Source organism: Leucoraja erinacea, chromosome 18 (assembly GCF_028641065.1).
Source record: "Leucoraja erinacea ecotype New England chromosome 18, Leri_hhj_1, whole genome shotgun sequence".
Taxonomy (NCBI): Eukaryota; Metazoa; Chordata; class Chondrichthyes; order Rajiformes; family Rajidae; genus Leucoraja; species Leucoraja erinaceus.
Genome location: NC_073394.1, coordinates 1,581,205 through 1,602,804, shown reverse-complemented (window position 1 = coordinate 1,602,804; position 21,600 = coordinate 1,581,205). Strand labels below are relative to the sequence as shown.

The window sequence follows — 21,600 nt, the reverse complement described above, 5'->3', positions numbered from 1 at the left end:
GCCACCCTTGACTCTCACACGGACATTGATTCCTACACATCCTCTGTTCTGGACTTTATAAACTCCACCATCAATAGTGTCACCTCCCTCAAACAGGTGACCATATACCCGAATCAGAAGCCATGGATGAACAGCGAGGTCAGGCTACTGCTGAAAGCACGGGACACCGCTTTCAGGTCAGGCGATGCTCGAGCCTACAGTTCATCCAGGGCTAACCTGAAGAGGGGCATCAGGAAGGCCAAGCACTGCCATAAGCTCAGGATTGAGGAGCACTTCAACAACAACTCCGACCCCCGACGCATGTGGCAAGGCATCCAGGCCATCACGGACTACAGACCCTCCAACACCACCCCCACATCCAGCGACGCCTCCTTCCTTGAGGAGCTTAACCACTTCTATGGCCGCTTCGACAGGGACAATCTAGAGACAGCCATCAAGGCTGTGCTACCTGCCGATCACCAACCCCTCACACTCACCCCCTACGACGTGTACGTGGCACTGAGTAGGACTAATGCACGTAAAGCTGCTGGCCCTGACGGCATCCCCGGGCGCGTGCTCAGGGCCTGTGCTGCGCAGCTGACAGACGTCTGGACTGACATCTTCAACCTGTCACTTGCCCAAGCAGTTGTCCCCACTTGCCTTAAAGCCACCTCCATCGTGCCAGTGCCAAAACACTCCACTGCGGCAAGCCTCAACGACTTCCGCCCAGTTGCACTTACCCCCATCATCACCAAGTGCTTCGAGAGGCTGGTCCTGGCACACCTCAAAAGCTGCCTACCCCCCACACTGGATCCCTATCAGTTTGCCTACCGCAAGAACAGGAGTATGGAGGATGCCATCTCAACGGCACTTCACTCCGCCCTCTCCCACCTCGACAACAGAGACACTTACGTAAGAATGCTGTTCATCGATTACAGCTCAGCATTCAACACCATTATACCATCAAAACTGATCACCAAACTCGGTAACCTGGGCATCGACCCCTCCCTCTGCAACTGGATACTGGACTTTCTAACCAACAGACCCCAGTCTGTGAGGTTAGACAAGCACACCTCTTCAACCCTCACCCTGAACACCGGCGTTCCTCAGGGCTCTGTGCTGAGCCCCCTCCTCTACTCCCTCTTCACCTATGACTGCACACCTGTACATGGTACTAACACCATCATCAAGAATGCAGATGATACAACGGTGATTGGCCTCATCAGCAACAACGATGAGCTGGCCTACAGGGAGGAGGTCCAGCACTTAGCAGCATGGTGCGATGACAACAACCTGGCCCTTAACTCCAAGAAGACCAAGGAACTCATTGTAGACTTCAGGAAGTCCAGAGGCGGCACGCACACCCCCATCCACATTAACGGGATGGAGGTGGAACGTGTTTCTAGCTTCAGGTTCCTGGGAGTCAACATCTCCGATGACCTCTCTTGGACCCACAATACCTCTACTCTGATCAAGAAGGCTCATCAGCGTCTCTTCTTCCTGAGGAGACTGAAGAAGGTCCATCTGTCTCCTCAGATCCTGGTGAACTTCTACCGCTGCACCATCGAGAGCATCCTTACCAACTGCATCATAGTATGGTATGGCAACTGCTCTGTCTCCGACCGGAAGGCATTGCAGAGGGTGGTGAAAATTGCCCAACGCATCACCGGTTCCACGCTCCCCTCCATTGAGTCTGTCCAAAGCAAGCGCTGTCTGCGGAGGGCGCTCAGCATCGCCAAGGACTGCTCTCACCCCAACCATGGACTGTTTACCCTCCTACCATCCGGGAGGCGCTACAGGTCTCTCCGTTGCCGAACCAGCAGGTCGAGGAACAGCTTCTTTCCGGCGGCTGTCACTCTACTCAACAACGTACCTCGGTGACTGCCAATCACCACCCCCCCCCCCCCGGACACTTATTATTTTTTATTCAAATCGTTTGCTATGTCGCTCTTCAAGGGAGATGCTAAATGCATTTCGTTGTCTCTGTACTGTACACTGACAATGACAATTAAAATTGAATCTGAATCTGAATCTGAATCTGAATCCGAGAAAGGTGGAATAGTCAAGCCCAGAGATGTCGCTTCAACAACAAATGGACTAATGAAAGACCGAAGAAAGCCACAAACGCTGGAGTAACTCAGCGGGTCAGGCAGCATCTCTGGAGAGAAGGGAATGGGTCACATTTCGGGTCGAGGCCCTTCTTCAGATGATAGACCTTCCTTTTAATGGACACCTTTTTTACCATTGATATATGAGCTTGGAGTGTCATATTAAGCAGGGATGTCGCCTGGCCACAGGATAAATACCAACAGTATTTCATCACCTTGTGATTCCACCTATTGGAGGTGTGGAGTTTTAATGGCATCTGCAATGCAGTCACGATAGACATTGGAGGTATATGTTCTCATCCCTTGCCTCCAGCTAATTCCTTCCATGCAGCCGTCACTTATTGTTTTATCCTCGGTTATATGACGCCTGTCTCCCTGAACGCTGAGACGTGGCAGAGACCGTGATGATATACAGTGCCGAGCAGGAGGCTCTGTCTCCACTGGTTCTTCTCCCCCAAGCCTTTGTGAAAGTCCAAAACACAGTTCATCACATGCACACGGTCTTTCTTTAAACTTCCTCTGATCAGACTAAATGCACTGGATTAAAAAAACACGCATTTTATTTTTTAGACTCGATGACATTTTGCAGATGGATTTTGCCCAATCCCCCCCCCCCCCCCACACACCCAATATTTCCTGCTGTACAGGCCCTGGACAGGTGCGGGATTGCAATCCTTTGTCCGAACCAGGAATGCACCACACCGGAGTGAAAGGAGTGTAACATGGATGCTGGAATGTCTCCACACTGTCACGCTGAAATCACACGAGGAATTTTGCCTCCAGTTCCCCTTCTTTAGGAAACAATGGATGGTTCACTGGTACTGCATTGTCACGGGTGCAGAGGTACAGCAAAACGACAGCAAATACAGTTCAGTTAAAAGTATTACTATACATAAACATAATCTTCGAGGTAAGTACGTTTACAGGAATAGTTCAGTGAGGCAGAATTTTGGCACCATTTTTCATGATTCAAGTTCAAGTTGTTATAAATGTTCATAAGTTCTGCGAGCAGAATTAGGCCATTCTGCCCATCACGTCTACAACCACTATTCAATCCTGGTTGATTTTTCATAAGGTGATAGGAGCAGAATGGGGAGAAGGCAGGAGAATGGGATTGAGAGGGAGAGATAGACCAGCCGTGATTGAATGATGGAGTGGACTTGATGTGCCGAATGGTCTAATTCTGCTCCTATCACTTAAGACTGAGATGAGGAAAAACTTTATCACCCAGAGAGTAGTGAATCTGTGGAATTCTCTGCCACAGAAGGCAGTGGAGGTCAATTAATTGGATGTTTTCAAGAGTTAGATTCAGCTCTTAGTGCTAACGGAATCAAGGGATATGGGGGAAAATGCAGGAATGGGGTACTGATTTTAGATGATCAGCCATGATCATATTGAATGGCGGTGCTGGCTGAATGGCCTACTCCTGCACTTATTTTCAATGTTTCTATGATTTTATGATCTTATAGAGGCGTACAAAATCATGAGGGGAATAGAAAGGATGAATGCACAATGTCTTTTACCTAGAGTAGGGCAATCAAGAATCAGAAAACATAGGTTTGCGGTGAGATCGGAAAATTTAATAGGAACCTTAGGGACAATTTTTTCACGCACAGGGGGGTGGGCATTTGGAACGAGCTGCCAGAGGAGGCAGATGAGGCAGAGAGTATAACAATATCTAAAAGACACTTGTGTCAGATGGTTTAAACTGAAGATAGACACAAAATGCTGGAGTAACTCAGTGGGACAGGCAGCATCTCTGGAGAGATGGAATGGGTGGCGTTTTGGGGTCGAGACCCTTCTTTAAATCAGCTAGGGATGAGGGAAACGAGAGATATAGCCGGTGATGTGGGGAGATAAAGAACAATGAGTGAAAGATATGGAAAAAAAGTAACGATGATAAAGGTAACGAGCCGTTGCTAGCTGTTTGTTTAAAAGACACTTGGACGGGTACATGGATAGTCAAGAGTGTTTTATTGTCATGTGTCCTAGATGGAAGAATGAAATTCTTACTTGTAGCAGCACAACAGAATACGTAGACAATGAGTGACGTTTTGGGTCTGAAGAAGGGTCTCGCCCTGAAACATCACCCATTCCTTCTCTCCGGAGATGCTGCCTGTCCCGCTGAGTTACTACTTCAGCATTTTGTGTCTACCTTATATATATATATATCTACACACACGCATATATACATATATATATATATATATATATATATATATATAATATATATATGTATGTATGCATACACACACATACTCAAAAAACAAACAAACAATAGTAGTGCAGTTCTATAGGATGGGATTAGAGGGAGATGAGCCAAACGCGGGCAGGTGGGACTGGTGTAGATGGGGTATGTTGGCCAGCAGGGACGAGTGGGGCCGAAGGGCCTGACTCCACCACCTCAGAGCTGCAGGGAGGCGAATGGGGCGGGAACAGCGGGGGGGCTGCGCCGTCACTCAGGTGTAATCCCGCCCCCTCTCTGACGGGACATCCAATGGAGATGGGAGAGGGGCGGGATCAACGCTCTCATTGGCCAGCCGGGCGGTCACACAGGCGTGGACCCCGCCCTTTGGCCAATGGGGAAGCGTGGAGGGCGGGATAAGAACTATCATTGGTGAACCCGGCCATCAGTCAGAGACTACTCCCGCCTCCGCTGACTGGTGGGCCAGCCAATGGGGACGGGGGAGGGGCGGGACGAGCGGCACCATTGGCGGACCGGGCCGTCACTCACGCGTGGACCCCGCCCCCCAGGCCGGCGGCGTAACCAATGGCGACGGGAGAGGGGCTCGGCCGTTAGGCCGTCGACTGCTTGGCGGGGCCGCGCGTCAGCTGTTTACCGAGCGGCAGCCGAGGTGGAGGTGGAGGTGGAGCTCGGTCGGTGTGAGGGGAGAAGAAGAAGAAGCGTCTTTGATCTCCTCAGTCGGTCAGCCTGTGTGGGTCGTTAACCTTCTCCTCAGCCCCGACGGTGGGTCGGTCGGTCGGGCGGGCGGGCTCCATGTGCCGGCGGTGTGCACGGTGCCAGCGGCCGGGAGCGGGAGCGGCTCCGGGTCGTCGCCTCCTCCAGATGCTGCTGCTGCTGTGGGCCGGCTGGAGCGGCGGGCTGGCCGAGAACGTGGCGGCTCCGTGCCCCGCCGTCTGCCTGTGCCGGAGCGAGCGGGTGGACTGCTCCGGCCGAGGGCTGGCCGCCGTCCCGCAAGGCCTCGGCATCCTCACCTTCTTTCTGTAAGTACCGCCGCCGCGGGACTGTCACCTCCACACCGGTCCCTTATATTGTCCGTCAAGTGTCTCAAACACCAAGCCCGCGAATGAGTGTGACCACCAACCAACCTTCCTTCATGCAAGAAATTTCTACCTGTGAGGGAATAAATATGCATCACTTATTGTGTGTTGGAAGTGTTTAAACCCTCCCCAAACACATATATTTGAATTTCTACCTTACAATACCTGCAAGGGAATAAAAATCCACTACCTATTGTGCGTTGGAAGTGTTTTTAAACCCACCCTCCCAAAAATAATCTCTGAATTTCTATCTTGCAATACCGGGGAGGGAATAAAAATCTGCTTTTTGCCTAAACCTAATGCATATTTATATTGCGTGTTGGAAGTGTTTAAAACTTCCCCCAAAATAATCTATGGTTTGAAAATCTACCTTGCAATACCTGGGAGAGAATATACATTTATTGCGAAGAATAACCCTAATTTATGCTTATTAGATGTTGGAAGTGTTTAACCCCCCAAAGATCTGTTGTTTGATTTTCTATCTTGCAATAATTGGGAGGAAATTAAAATCTATTACTTATTGCGAAGAACCCTAATCCAAACCTAATGCTTATTGCGTGTTGGAAGTATTTAACCCCCCTCCCCAAACAAAAGACCCTGTGGTTTGAATACAGTGCCCAATGTGATTTGTTTTGGAAAATATGTATAACCATAAGTTGCAGCTTTTACAATGGAAGTTGGCATGGAAATATTTTTGGCAAATCACCGTCACTTTTTAATTACTTGCCACAATAGATGTGTGTGCCGGATTTGACGTTGAATATGCAATTTGCAATTAAATTGGTTGAAATCAATTTGCATCTTTGTTTCATGTTGCAATTCGCAAAGTGGTTAGATACTTGTTCTAAGTTACCATGAGTAGCCTCTAAGATGTAAACAGATTTTTACGTAAGAGCCTGCTGTATACGATCGTTATTTTTTAAATCTCTTTCTTACCAACAATCAGTTCTCACCTAAGAAGTTTGTGTTAAAGACTTTTGCTATTCCAAGGCTTCGGTTGTGTTGTGTGTTTTGGATTTAGCATTGCAGTCCTTGGGACCACACAAATTTTAACCTGCTGAATGCCGCTTCTGTTTTTGTCGGCGTTGGACGTTTGATGTCAGGAAGAAACGTATCAGAAATAGCTTTGTTAGAGAAAATTCAAGTGGCAATTGAAGTTGCGAAGTTTTAAAAATGTGTGTCATATGGTTACATTTTGTAAAACTAGTTGTGTAATAACTTGACCGGTAATTAAATGCTGGCAGCTCGACGTGTGTTGTTCTGTCCGCACATGTGAGGCTCAGCTCCCTTTCAGAACCCCCCACCTCCAAAGACAGCCATGTATATGGGCAATTTAACTCCGGTTACCCAGCCACGTTACTGCTGAATATTGCCTACATGTTGACACAATGCATTTATAAATCAGAGCAGCATAATTACATATTCAATTTTTTTGGGTCTGGAATAGATTAAAAGTGCAGTAGCCGAACACCCTTATTTTTAGTTTGACTTTCAAGTAAGAAGTAAAGCCAATCACTTCCACGTTGCATTAATTATTTATATTTTTTGGTGAGGATTAATTTCAGGAGGAGCTGGCTGTTTGTGATTCTCGTGCTTCATATTTTATTGTTGTCCTGATTCTTGCCAAGTCTGGAAAGCCTAGACAGTGGGTGGAGGGGCATTGGAGTCTCCAACTTGAAGATGCAATTTGCATGTCCCAAAAATGGCTTCCACTGTATTGGCTATTTTCTGTACATCCAGAATAAGTGCAAGAAAATGTATTGCTTGCAAAAGCATTAAAAAAAAACTCAATTATTTTGTTAATACCCAATGTCATACTTCTAAATATTTCAGTGCATCCCCTGAAGATTTTTTTATAAAGATAATGAGCTTTCTTTTTATAACAATTAATTTGAAAGCTTACCTCGTCAGAAATTCTGCAGTTGGACTTTAAAGAAAATTTGTTTTCAATGGAAGCTGAAGTTGTCCTGAGTTGAAAGGACTTGTTCCAAAGACATGAGTCTTACTTTTAAAAAATAAAAGTAGTCATAATTGGAGATATCTATAATCCTTAATGTTGACTTCTCAGTACACAAGAAAGGTTTAAAACATGAGCAGTTGAAAGTTACCCAGGCACTCCTAGTAATCATAGGCCTTCTATGCAATTGCAAGCATGCATTCTGACAATTTTGTGTGACCTATCATATTGTATTAAAATCCTATTAGTGTTGGATGTTTCCAAACATATTTAATTGAGAATTACAGGAAAATAACTTTCAGCACACTTTGTACAGAAACAGTTTTAAGCTGATAGTTGTTGGATGTTTGTCAGTTAGAAACAGGTACTGTGTGTTTTTTACGTGCTTTAATGAAAATTTCATTTCTGATGTATGTAGAAAATAATCACATTGTGAAAGAAATATAGTGCAAGAGGACTTGCTGCAACAGAAATACCACCAATACAATGCAAAGGTTATGCTTTCTTTCAAATGAAGTGTTTTTCAAAAATGTTCCCTCAAAAATTCCAAGGTCTTTGCATGGACCTTGTTAGTATTGATTGTTTTTTTGGGGGATTTTAGTAGAAAGAGGACTGGTGTAATTAAATACTCGTGTCAAGAAAGGCATTAAGTGGCTGAAAATAAGTACCATAAATGTTTGGCAATAAAAAAATAATTGATTGGACCAGGAAGGCTGTTAATATTCCACTGATCTCTGGTCAATCAGTAATGCAGCATTTATAAAGCCACAAATTGTTTTGGCGTCATTGTTTCTAGAGTAACTGCCTGGAGCCTTGTATATTCAAGGATTATTGCTACTTGCTCTAATTAATAGTCACTGACATGCTTAACGTGCATCATGTGGGATATTAATTTTAAAATGCAGTTATTACTTACAGATAAATGTTATTGTCTGAAAAGAAGCTTATTAGAATGCGCAGTAAGAAAAGTATTAAGGAAGCATTTTAAACTTCTGGTATTTTGTCATTAATGTTCTATTATTTTAGTTAATACTTTGACAAAAGAATAAGTTTTCAGCAGGAAACAGATCAGCTTAGTCTAAATTCAATAAATCTGATAAATGAATTTAGCCAATGCCATTTGTGTATTACCGGTGTCTAAATTCATTTATCAGATTTATTGGATAACCCATTTTGTTTCCCTTTAAATTATGTTACAATTTGTCGTAAGTAATTAATGATTTGTAAACAAATGCTCTCAAGTATTGGATTGTCTTGTGTTGAAACTTCATAATTCAAAATAATCCTCCTAAAGAAGATAACTTTATAAAGGCAAGCTTGGTTAATGATTATATATTGCATTCTTGTATTAGTGTAGTCCAACAATATTGTATGAAGGGAGAATTAAATTTGGTCAATACTTTCCAATATCGATTTGCACCTGGTAGCCATTAATTGGGGTAGTTTGTGGTTTGCATATATTTACATTGTTGAGAAGTTAAACATTGCTAACAAAACAAAATTTGTGTTTCTGTCATTACTTTTACAGATAAGATGCTAGAAGTACTAATAAGTGAGCTAGTTTTTCAATGTATTGATCTGATGAAGACTGAAGGTTTATTCAAGGATTAAATTCTTTCATTTTAAATGACAAGAATGCAGGTGTATTCGTTTTAACTGGAACAATACATAAAATTGCCTTAAAATACATTTCCATAATATTTTCCCCGTATTGTCTTATCAATTTTGATTGCAGTTTTATTAAAATTTAGTATACCTGAGCAATCTTGCATTTCTTGCTTAAAAGTGTTTTTCGTTCATTAATTACAGATTTGTAAAACTTTTAGCTAGATCACATTTGGTGTACAGTTTTGTTCTGCCGAAGAACAGTGTGGAGGCTTGTGAGGATGTTTGTCAGAATGCTGCTTGGAACTGGGGGTATAATGTGAGGTTGGACAAACCTGGGTTGCATTTTCTGAAGTGTTTTTCTGAGGCTGAGGGGAGCTCTGATAGAACTATATAAAATAATGAGAGGCACAGATGGGATAAATGGTTAAACCTTTTTCTCCAGCTGAAAATATCAGGCTGGTGGGCACAATTCCGTGTGGCAACATTTAAAAAAGGTGTGTGGGACAATTTTTGTTTACACTGAGTGGTGGTTGCCTGGTACATGCTGCCAGTGGCTTTGGAAGCAGTTATGATAGCGGTGTTCGGGGCATTTAGATATGGATATGGAGGGGTATGGATCAAATTCGGGCAGAGGAGATGAATGTTTATCTTGGCATCATGATTTGGTATAGACTTTGTTGTCTGACGGACCTGTTCCTGCCCTGTTCTATGTTTGTTCTTGTGCTGCCAGTAAGCCCGGAACTTGGTGTCCATCGCCAGCCATGTGCTGTTCTGCCACTGTAGTTGGCTGCTTTGAACAGAAGGTTGTTGGTGTAGATCAGGGGTTGGCAACCTACGGCCCCTGGGCCGAATGCGGCCCGTAACCCAAAATCATTCGGCCCGCAGGTGTATTTTTTTTTCCGCAATGGTCCGGTCCGCAGACTTCCTTCATTTCCGGTACCTCTCGAAACTGAGGCCGCGACGCCCAGGTGCGGTGACACAAGGAGGTTTCCGCTGGCGGCCGCAATGGCGGAGCCAAGCGCCAAGTACTGGTTGTACCGCATCCTGCGCAAAGACAAAGGGCACGGCTGCACACCTTCTGTGTCTGCGCTTCACTGTCGGGATCGGGGTTGTCAATAGGCCATGGACGAGTGAGTATGCATATTTGAGCCACTGCCTTCAGGACAGAGCCAAAGCAATGGTCCGTAGGTACGCCATGTTCGTGAGCGCCCAAAACTAGGGGCCAGTGCTCCGGGTGGCGTCCTCGAAGGGGCGGGATCTATCTATGTGAACACGTGATAGATGTGGTCTGCCATCTGCTCACAGACGTGGCCTGGCCCCTATGCAGAACATGGTTTCCGACCCCTGGTGTAGATTGATAGTGTATTGATAGTGTTCCATAATGTTTTGATCTGCTGACAGAATAAATGGTACTATGTGTCCTCATTGGGCTGATGTACAAGGCATGAAGGTAATGCTCCTTCTAGATTTTATTATGTCTTCTTTTGGGTGAATTTTCTATTTAAATTGTTACTGTATCCACGAGCTCATGAAAATGGGTGCAGTGGATCTATTGATCTGAATGTTTTTTCAACTAGTCTTCTGTCTGTAGCTTCTTGCTGAAGTATAATGTCATCTGTTGTTGCTGCTCTCTGGTAATAGATTCAAGTGTCACATGTGAACTGCGTACTTGCAGGCTGCTCCAATCTGGGGGAAATATTGCATTGAAGTGGAGCCTTGCCAATACTTGTCTGATGTCCACACATAACTACCATCCCTTACAAAATTACCGCAGTGTAAGCCCTGGCTAACTAATTTTATTTTTTCCCATCCCAGGGGCAGGCTCCATTTTTTTTGGTGCCATTTCCACCATTCTGGCAATTAGTAAATTTGGAACAGATTGGAATTTTACTTGTATAACCCAATGCAATAAATTCCAATATATTTTGAGTTTGTCAAAGAATGTACTTGTTTGAATCAAGTTTTACAAACTAAGGATATTAGATTCCAGTTTTATGGTATGGGTGTAGGCCTTTAGACTCAACTATAATTACATGGCTTTAAACTGACTGGCATTGAATAATGAAGATTGAAAGTCCTGAAATGAATGTGAAATGTAAATAATGTCATTCTTTTCATTTTGTTGTTTATGCTAGAATTGTTAGCTAGCTTAAAATGGTTATTTGCCAGCAGGTCATGACAGTAAAGCAGTTGGACATCTTTAAACTAAAATTAATTAGGTAAACGGTTAGCTTAAAATATTGGTCACGGGTGAGCTTACGGAACCAATATGACAATAAAATATAACAATGTCCATGATGTGACATAGTGATGAACTATGTATATAACCACTTTTTAAATTTTCAAATTAAAACTACATTGCATGTAGGAATTATCTGCATTTTGGTAAAAACCTTTAAATTTGATAACTCTTCTTCAATGTGCTTTTTGAGGAATTACCTTTCTGTCCTGAGCATCCTCCATTGTCAGAGTGAGACCCAGCGCAAATTGGAGGAACAGCACCTCATAGTTTGCTTGGGTAGTTTGCACCCCAGCAATATGAACATTGACTTATCTAACCTCAGATAGCCCTTGCTTTCCCTCTTCATCTTCTCCCCTTCCCAGTTCTCCCAGTAGTCTTACTGTCTCGGACTACATTCTATCTTTGTTCCGCCCACTCGCCTGACATCAGTCTGAAGAAGGGTCTCGACCCGAAACATCACCCATTCCTTCTCCCCAGAGATACTGCCTGACCCGCTGAGTTACTCCAGCATTTTGTGTCTACCCTGAACTATGAAAGTTGACGTTGATTTAAAAATGTTCACCAACTGTCACACTGGACCATAGCTGTAAATTGTAAAAAGTGGAAGTTGTACATAATATCTATTTATTTGTATAAGCAGTCAAGTATTTTGTTGCAGTGGTGTATAATTTAATTTCACAGCAGTTAGAATTTAGTCAAATGTTTCCCTCACTGAAGTTGTAAAGACTGCTGTGAATAAAGTGAGCCTTGTAATAGAGCAGCTGATTGACATTTGTAGCTCAAACTATTGTATGTGGAAAAGATACCTGTGTGATTTTTCTTTTCGGATTGGTTTGCTTTTAAAAAGTGAACATACATGATGTATAAAACTGATGTGACACATCTGGAATGTGCTGGCAAAAAGGGTGGGGAAAGTTGATTTGCTAGTAATTTGGAAATAAGAATTATATAAATATTGAACAGAGAAGATAATTGAAGCGCTGTGGCAAGAAGGGCAGGGCATTATTTCAATTGATCTTTTAAAACCAGCTTGCTCAGAAACCAAAGGCGGAATCACTGGTTCCTAAACTGTACTTCTGAATGATCTCTCAAAATTAATCTGTTTTTATTAGACAGTGACACTGGTAGCAGTTGATAGTAATCTGCACAATTGTATTTTTATTGCTGCAACTATTGTTGGATGTCTGATTTTGTTCAGTCTTGTTACAGTGTGAATTGAGCTTGGTCAACAATAATTTCATATCTAAACTTGTAATTCTTAATTCAACAACTGCATTATTTGACATACCAATTTTGGTTTGTTGATTACATGTTTTTTTTTCAGAAATATTAATCATAAACAGTTGGAGTCATAGTGATACAGTGTTGAAACAGGCCCTTCGGCCCAACTTGCCCACACTGGCCAACAATGTCCCAGCTACGCTAGTCCCACTTGCCTGCGCTTGGTCCATATTTCTCCAAACCTGAACTATCCATGTACCTGTCTAACTGTTTCTTAAATGATGGGATAGTCCCAGCCTTCTCTGGCAGCTTGTTCCATACGCTCGCCACACTTTGTGTGAAAAAGTTACCCCTCGGATTCCTATTCAATCTTCCCCTTCACCTTGAACCTGTGTCCTCTGCTCCTTGATTCCCTTACTCTCAGCAAAAGACTCTGTGCATCTACCCGATCTATTCCCCTCATTATTTTGTTTACCTCTATAAGATCACACCTCATCCTCCTGAGCTCCATGGAATAGAGATCCTGGCAACATCCTTGTAAATCTTTTCTGAACCTTTTCAAGCTTGATAATATCTTTCCTATAACATGGTGTCCAGAACTGAACACAATATTCTAAATGCAGTCTCACCAATGTCTTATACAACTGCAACATGACCTCCCAACTTCTATACTCAATACTCTTGGGCCAAAGTGCCAAAAGCCTTTTTGACCACCTTATCTACCTGCGACTCAACCTTCACGGAACCATGCACCTGTACATCTAGATCCCTCTGCTCTACAACACTACTCGGAGGCCTACCATTTACTGTGTAGGTCCTGCCCTTGTTCGACATCCCAAAATGCAACACCTCACACTTGATCAGTAGTAGGCTCAAGAAGGAATGATAATTTATTGAACTCATCTGATTAATGATCTTATTTTGGACATTTGGTTTGGGTGTGGGGTATGACGAGGGCAGGAAATAACTGAATGAATGCAAATTGCTGTTTCTTGGAGGAAAAATAAATTGCCAGTTAAGTCCAATTAATCATTTGTAGATTTATTTGTTGCTCTTTATCAAATCCTTACAAGCAGTTGCTTCTGTCCATCTCAGTCTTAAAATGTATTAAAGAATTTAAACATTGATGTAGAATATAAGATTTAAAATCCCTTCTATTTAAAATGCAATATAACTTTTTAGCCAAATACTTTTTATAATGGCAGGAACAATTTTATAGCTTAAATTTTGAGGTGCAAATTTTCAAGAAATGTCAAAAGCGAACTGCAGCAAAATATATTTATTTACTGGCAAGCTTCACAGTATCCATTTTGAAATGAGTTGTTAGCTTCCACTTGGTTGCATATGAATAGTTGCACAGGCCCTTGACCCTGTTCCCTCCACAGGGAAGCTGATGTGGGCTTTATGGCAGGAACCTTGCTGGTAACAAAGAAAACATATGGAATATTTCACTTTCCTTTTTTAGGTTGGAGCAGCTTGGTGATTTGTGCTGCACATAACCATCAGTTTCAGAACATGGGGTCAGCATTGACCCAGCTTTCCATGCAGCCAAGAATTTGGCATTTGAAACTATGTCATGCATTTATGATATAACACTAAGCATTGTTATCCTTGCTCTGCGTTGCAATATGATGAAATTACAAGTTTAATTTAGTGCCTTTAATGTGCATATATATATTGAAGCAATTTTGATATGTGCACATTCCTGGGTTGCCTAGCATTTGTTCATAAATGATGGGGGGAAAAAATCTATATTTAACACCTTCATATGGGATTGTAAACACTAACAGAGTGGTTAATAATTGACAAAATTTGTTCTCTGTGGAAGCTTGGAGCAAATCTAGATGTTTCAAGGGCAGCTCTCCAGACTGGTGTAAAATGCTCTGTAGAAGTCAAAGGGGCATCGAGAGTTTCTGAATTCCTTCATGAAGCATTTAATTTCAAAATGTGAATTCTGTTCTGATTCTGTGTCCGACAGATCAATCTACATCTCTTTCCAAATAAGTCATCCCATCGAGAATACAGTGCCCTCCATAATGTTTGGGATAAAGACTCATCATTTATTTATTTGCCTCTGTACACCACAATTTGAGATTTGTAATAGAAAAAAATTGCATGTGGTTAAAATTGTCCGATTTTAATAATGACCATTTTTATACATTTTGGTTTCACCATGTATAAATTACGGCAGTGTTTACACATAGTCCCCCCCATTTCAGGGCACCATAATGTTTGGGACACAGCAATGTCATGTAAATGATAGTAGTCATGTTTAGTATTTTGTTGCAAGTCCTTTGCATGCAATAACCGCTTGAATTCTACAATTCATGGGCATCACCAGTTGATGGGTATCTTCTGGTGATGCTCTGCCAGGCATGTATTGCAGCCATCTTTAGCTTATTGCTTGTTTTGGGGGATAGTCCCTATTCAGTTTTCTCTTCAGCATATAAAAGACATGCTCAATTGGGTTCAGATCAGGTGATTGACTTGGTCATTCAAGAATTTAGTATTTTTTAGCTTTGAAAAACTCCTTTGTTGCTTTTAGCAGTATGTTTGGGATCATTGTCTTGCTGTAGAATGAACTGCCAGCCAATGAGTTTTGAGGCATTTGTTTGAACTTGAGCAGCTAGGATGTGTCTATACACTTCAGAATTCATTATGCTACTACCATCAGCAGTTGTACCATCAATGAAGATAAGTGAGCCAGTACATTCAGCAGCCATATATGCCCAGGCCATAACACCCCCACCACCGTGTTTCACAGATGAGGTGGTATGCTTTGGATCTTGGGCAGTTCCTTCTCTCCTCCATACTTTGCTCATGCCATCACTCTGATATGTTAATCTTCATCTCATCTGTCCACAAGACCTTTTTCCAGAACTGTGGTTGCTCTTTTAAGTACTTCTTGGCAAACTGTAACCTGGCCATCCTATTTTTGTAGCCAACCAGTGGCTTGCATCTTGCAGTGTAGCCTCTTTATTTCTGTTCATGAAATCTTCTGCAGACAGTGGTTATTGACAAATCCACACCTGACTCCTGAAGAGTTTCTGATCTGTCGGACAGGTGTTTGGGGATTTTTCTTTATAGAGAGAATTCTTCTGTCATCATCTGTGGAGGTCTTCCTTGGCTTGCCAGTCCCTTTGCGATTAGTAAGCTCACCAGTGCTCTCTTTCTTCTTAATGATGTTCCAAACAATTGATTTTGGTAAGCCTAAGGTTTGGCTGATGTCTCTAACAGGTTTATTCGTGTTTCTCAGTCTCATAATGGCTTCTTTGACTTTCATTGGCACAACTTTGGTCCTCATGTTGATAAACAGCAATAAAAGTTTCCAAAGGTGATGGAAAGACTGGAGGAAAGACTAGGTGCTGAGAGCTCCCTTATATCTACATTAAGGAGGCATTTAAACACACCTGAGCAATTACAAACCCCTGTGAAGCCATGTGTCCCAAACATTATGGTGCCGTGAAATGGGGGGGACTGTATAAACAGCTGTAATTTCTACATGGTGCAACCAAAATGTATAAAAATACCCTTTAATAAAATCTGACAACGTGCACTTTAACAACGTGTTTTTTTTCCCTAATACAAACCTCAAATTGTGGAGTACAGTGGCAAATAAATAAATGATGGGTCTTTGTCCCAAACATTGTGGAGGGCACTGTAAATTGTCTGAAATCCACGTTGAAGTTGCCTGCCTGTCTGTTCCTTGTTTGCCTCTTTTTCCACCTCATTAAGTTGACTTTAAATCTTGATGTGGTTAATGACATGCAGGGTTGATTATTCTCTTTGGCTAGTGAGATATTTCCTTCCAGTAATTGAGTTCTATGGCCTTTCACCCAGGAAACGCCTGGATGTTTAATTTGTTTTTCAGGGAGTGTTGGTCAGTAAGCAATTAAAGCACACAGTGAATTACGGTTCCTGTTTAGATAACTTGTACCTGTTTGTGGGCCAAAATCTAGCAGTGTTCCTCTTTTAATAATATTCTCAGCCGTTCGTAGTGTTCTTATAAAAACTGCCTGTTGTAATTAAAAAGACAAAAATGGCTTTTATGAGCCTTCAGCTTTTGTTAAAGGATTTAATCCGTCAGCTGCAGAATTTGTTTTTGCTATTGTTCACAACATTGTACTTCTAATGCTTATAACTGGGTTCTGATTTGTAATAAAATGGTAATATCATGCAGATTTTTTTTTTTTTAAAGCTAAATTTAGGATCTCATGTGATCTATTGTTTGTACGGAGTTTGCACATTCTACCTGTGACTGGGTTTTCTCTGGGCGTTCTGGTTTCCTCCTACATTCATAATAATAATATCCTTTATTGTCATTGCACAGAGGTATAACGAGATTTGGTATGCAGATTCCATCCGATGTAATTACTTAATTAACTAAAAATTTAGACTCCCAGACAAACAAGATATTAAAAAACAGTAAAACAGTATAAAGTGCATATAGGTCTGTCGCGGGTCGATGTGCGACATGACCATCCGAGGGAGACAGTTCATGGGGGGGGGGGGGGGGGGGGGGCACACAGCTGTTATAGCTCTGGGGATGAAGTCTGGAGGTGCGGGCGTAGAAGGCCTTATAACGTCTGCCGGAAGGTAGAAGTTTAAACAGACTATTGCAAGGGTATGAGTATTCTTTGTGAATGCTGACGACCTTCCTGAGGCACCATGTATTGTAGATGCCCTCCAAGGCTGGTAGCTGTCCCAATAATCTTCTGAGCTCTGTGGATGACCCGCTGAAGAGCTCTCCTCTCTGCCTCCGTGCAGCTGAGATACCACACAGAGATGCCATATGTTAGGATGCTCTCTGTGGTGCAGCGGTAGAAGGTTGTCAGCAGTTGTAGGGGCAGACCAGTCTTTTTCAGTGTTCTCGGGAAGAACAGTCGTTGCTGTGCCTTCTTGACCAGTTGGTGGACCATGTGAGGTCCTCTGAAATGTGTGTGCCCAGAAACCTAAAGCTGGACACTCTCCACACTGTCCCCGTTGATAAAGATTGGAGTGTATTCCCCATTATGTGTCCTTCTGAAATTGATAATCAGCTCCTTGGTCTTAGAGGTGTTTAGGGACAGGTTGTTATCTGAGTACCAGTCCGCCAGGTTCTGCACCTCCAAGACCTACAAGTTGGTAGGTCTGGCAAGCTTGTACAGGAATTGCTGGCCGGCGCGGTGGGCCAAAGGGCTGTTTCCAGGCTGTATCTCCAAACTAAAACTAAACAATTGTACATAAATATTCTGGAATGTGGCATTCCTGATTATTTTAACACCCAGTCTGTCACTGAACAGTATGATCTATAATTGATCTCTATGACAAGCCCTATCTTTTCTGAGACTGAAGAAGGGTTTCGACGCGAAACGTTGCCTATTTCCTTCGCTCCATAGATGCTGCCTCACCCACTGAGTTTCTCAGCATTTTTGTCTACCTTTGATTTTCCAGCAACTGCAGTTCCTTCTTAAACAGTCCTGTCTTTGGTTACATTAGCACTCTTTCTTCCCCTCCCCCCACAATTTTATACACTGGATAAATTGCATTTAACTGCATGTCAAGAATGAGTAAAGTTCATGGAATGGGCAAAGGTTATAACATTTTTAGTTTTATTTTCCTTCTTCCTCTTCCCCTAAATTGGGAATATTTGCTTTTCTGAGATTCTCAATCTGATGGTTTAGAACTGGTTAGTGAATTCAGTGGGCCCATATATCTCGATTTGAATAATATGTAGCCTTTGATCACGTTTGAATGCTGATGTAGAAGCTTTTGTTTTGTAAATTAATTACATTGCTCTAATTGGTTCCAGTAACTGCACACTTTTTTTATGATTAATGATTTGCTTTTCTTTATGGCTTTTGGAGGCAAGAAGTGATTTGAATTTGCCCATGTTCCGTCCTAAAGGTCAAAGTGCAAATTGAATACATATTGGTTTATGTTTAAATGCATCATTTATGCCATAAAGTAGAAAAATATATTTTTTCCCCACTATTCTGATCTGGCAGGAGGTCCAACTTTGACTACCAAACTTCCCAGTCGAAAAAATAACGTTAAAGTTATCTCCCCTTTCAGGCCCTCTTATTACATATCTATAACTTGGTATAGATTAACCTGCCTGAATCTTTGTAAATATTTAATATTAAGAGTGAAGAAGGGTCTCGACCCGAAACGTTGCCTATTTCCTTTGCTGCATAGATGCTGCCTCATCCGCTGAGTTTCTCCAGCATTTTGTCTACCTTCGATTTTCCAGCATCTGCAGTTCCTTCTTTAATGTTAAGAGTTCATTTGTTAGCTGTTTGTCTTCATAAAGTGATATTTTGACATTAATATGCATTGAATCTAAATAAAGTAAGTTGCCTGAATTAACAGTTTAGTTTATTGTCACGTGTACTGAGGTAATGTAAAGTTTTTGATGTATCAATTTGTAGAATTAAAGTCTGTAAAGTTGGCGATACAAAATCTCTTTAAATGAAGAGCCATATGGAATGCCATGGGTATGTAAAGGAGGCGATATGATGGAACATTGCGCTTCCTTCCACAGACCACGTAAAAACTCTGCTTGTAAGTAATTGTATACAGGCATTGGTAATGTTGCTGTCAATAACTGGAAAATGTTCATTAATTTACAATAAGTTGTTTCATAAATTAGGACTATTCTTTTTCTGTTATCACTAGTGATTTGGGTGGGATTACATTTTTACAGTGGGTGTTAATTAGTTTACAGCCGCTTATATAGAAACTAACAGCAAAGAAAATACAGGAATGAGGTGCATTGTCCTACCATTAGGTAATGAGAACAGCCTGAAATGTGTCTTCCTGATTTATTGTACCACATTGCTCAGTTCAAGGTTGAACTACATAACACATTTACTTCATTGAATCATGGGAAATTGGCTGTTGTGTTAGTTTTTACATTTGAATTGTCTTCTCACAAACTTTCTACTGCCAATACTCGTTCCTATGCCACGTTTTATTGACTGTTTATTTTGATGAAATTAACTCCTTGGTAGCTTGAAGAAAGGAAGTTTAAAACAAATTCTTCCCTTGCCAGTAATCTAGCTATTGGTTTAATATTAATTCTTTGCTATCCCCTCCCTGTGTAATTGTACTCCTTGAATTAGTCCTGCAGTTCAACTGCTTTAACTAATTGCAGTATATCATATTACAAACTCAACCAGCAATGGTGGAGTATGATTGTAAACTTTTTTTTTTCTACTTTTTCCTTTATTGAATCTTGTACCCAAAATGGCTTCCAAATATTTTACGGGTTATATGTTACTTTATTGAATTACGCTGTCATAACTTGTGTGTAAGATGTGGATGAGAAGTTGGACAGCTTTTTGCTGGTAGAACAATCAAACATCTTTTGTCCAGTAGGGCTTGTAACAGCAGTAAAAGGTACTCTATGGCCAGCAGCAAGCTGACATGAAGGCAGCTTATTTTAGCAAATCCGCTAGCAAGCAACAAAATAGTTAAGATAAAAAAACATGGAAATTGATATTGTGAACCAGACCTCTCGAATTAAATGCCAGTCTCACTAAGCCTCTTGCTAAACTTTATTTGTAAGTATTTGAAAGTCTCTTAAAGATGTTACTGTAATAGGATTTGTTGCTTTTGAAAAGAGCATTACAAGTTAATGGTAGAAAATGTGCAGGGGGTGTCAGTTGCATGTATAGCTGAATTTGCTAAAAGGACTCAACTCTAGTGGACTCAATAGAGAGAAATGTACAGAAGCCTCTCAAAACCTTGCACGATTAGATCTGGAGTTGGAGTAATTCCTAGACAAAAAAAAAGGTTATGTTGAGGTTGATTGTTATGTTGGCTCCTTTTGAAGGAGCCTGGGAGTTTTGTGGCCTGCATTCTCCATCTTTCTGTCATGCTGCTGCATGGAGACGGGTCTAGTGCTGCTTACCACAGAATAAACACATTTACAATAGAATGGGGCCAGATTACTCTTTGACGGATTGAAAATTACTCCTCAGAATGAAAGCATTGTTAGGCATTTGTTCATGTTTAGCACCCTCCCCCCAAACTACCCCCAGTGAACCGTGAATAGAAGCAATCACATTAGTCTGTCACTCAGTCTCTCATCGTGAAGAACAAGAAAAACAGAACAGTCAGGATCTTGCCAAAACGGTCTAGGATCTATCAAGACAAAAGTTAGAGTTTAAATTACAGGTTTGTCTTTTATTCCCTGATCTCTCTTTCCTGTCCTGGGCCTCTCTGGCTGCCTTCTAATTCCACCCACTTGTTCGAAGGAAAATGCCAACGTTTTTCAAGATCGTGAAATAGACACCTCAACAAAATATAATGTGAAATAAACAATTCAGTTCCTAACAGAAGGGTTTTTATAAGCAAAATAAGCTTAACCTAATTCCATGTGTCTGTCTTGGGAATAAAACTTTTTTCCTTTATGTACAAAAAAATGTACAACATATAATGCCCCAAAATAAAAAAAACCACGGGGGTGCATTGTGTAAGTCTTAATTAACGGCTTTGTAAAGCTAAACAAAAGAAGGAAGAAAGTGCTACAGAGTTATTGTTATTCCACCCTGTTGGTTCTGCTAGTTGACCATCCATTGGTGCATTTTGTAAATTTAAACTGAATGACACTTTTGTTCTGGACTAACAGAGGTGAAAGAAGCCAATTATTGCATTTCTTTCTATGGGCAGCTGCAAGCATGGGAGATTAAACTGAAGGTAAATAGAAATTTTCAACCATTTTGGGTTTAGTTGAGAATTTGAGTGAATCATTAAGATGTTTTCCTTGTAAAGCTTTGTGCAGATGGATGTTAAGGGACCACTGGAACGCTATTTGATGTATAGAAACTAATGAAAACTGAAGTGACTGTTAATGTCTTGATTATTATACAACTGATGAGAAAATGATTCCAGTTTGAGGATAAACAAAGAGCTGTTATACTGCTATTACTATGTCTGTTTATCATTAAGGATGTTTTGGATCCTTGAGCTATTAATTTCACGCTCGATCATTCATATGAAATTTTTGCAAAAACATTGACTTGTATTATTTGTCTTGGAAGATTTTTTTTTTTGCCTGAAGTTTAGGAATGTTTCCGTGAAGGTTACTCAGAAGTGGGTGTGCTGAATTAACAAATTTCAATATGCTGACCCTCTTGATTTTACATTAAGGAGAGAAGCTCTTTTTGCAGAAAGTAGATTTTTGTGAAGAAAGAATAAAACTATGGTGCTCTTTTATG

At 41.5% G+C, this 21,600-nt stretch overlaps 1 protein-coding gene across 1 annotated transcript in view; it reads left to right on the top strand.

Moving 5' to 3' along the window:
• The first annotated feature begins 4,880 nt into the window (after positions 1-4,880).
• Positions 4,881-21,600, top strand: part of lgr4 (leucine-rich repeat containing G protein-coupled receptor 4) — an 81,037-nt gene continuing 64,317 nt past the window's right edge. Inside the window, exon 1 of the mRNA XM_055649138.1 lies at positions 4,881-5,312. Coding sequence (XP_055505113.1) covers positions 5,086-5,312 — 227 coding nt within the window. The 5' untranslated portion in view covers positions 4,881-5,085. The remainder of the gene's footprint in view (positions 5,313-21,600) is intronic.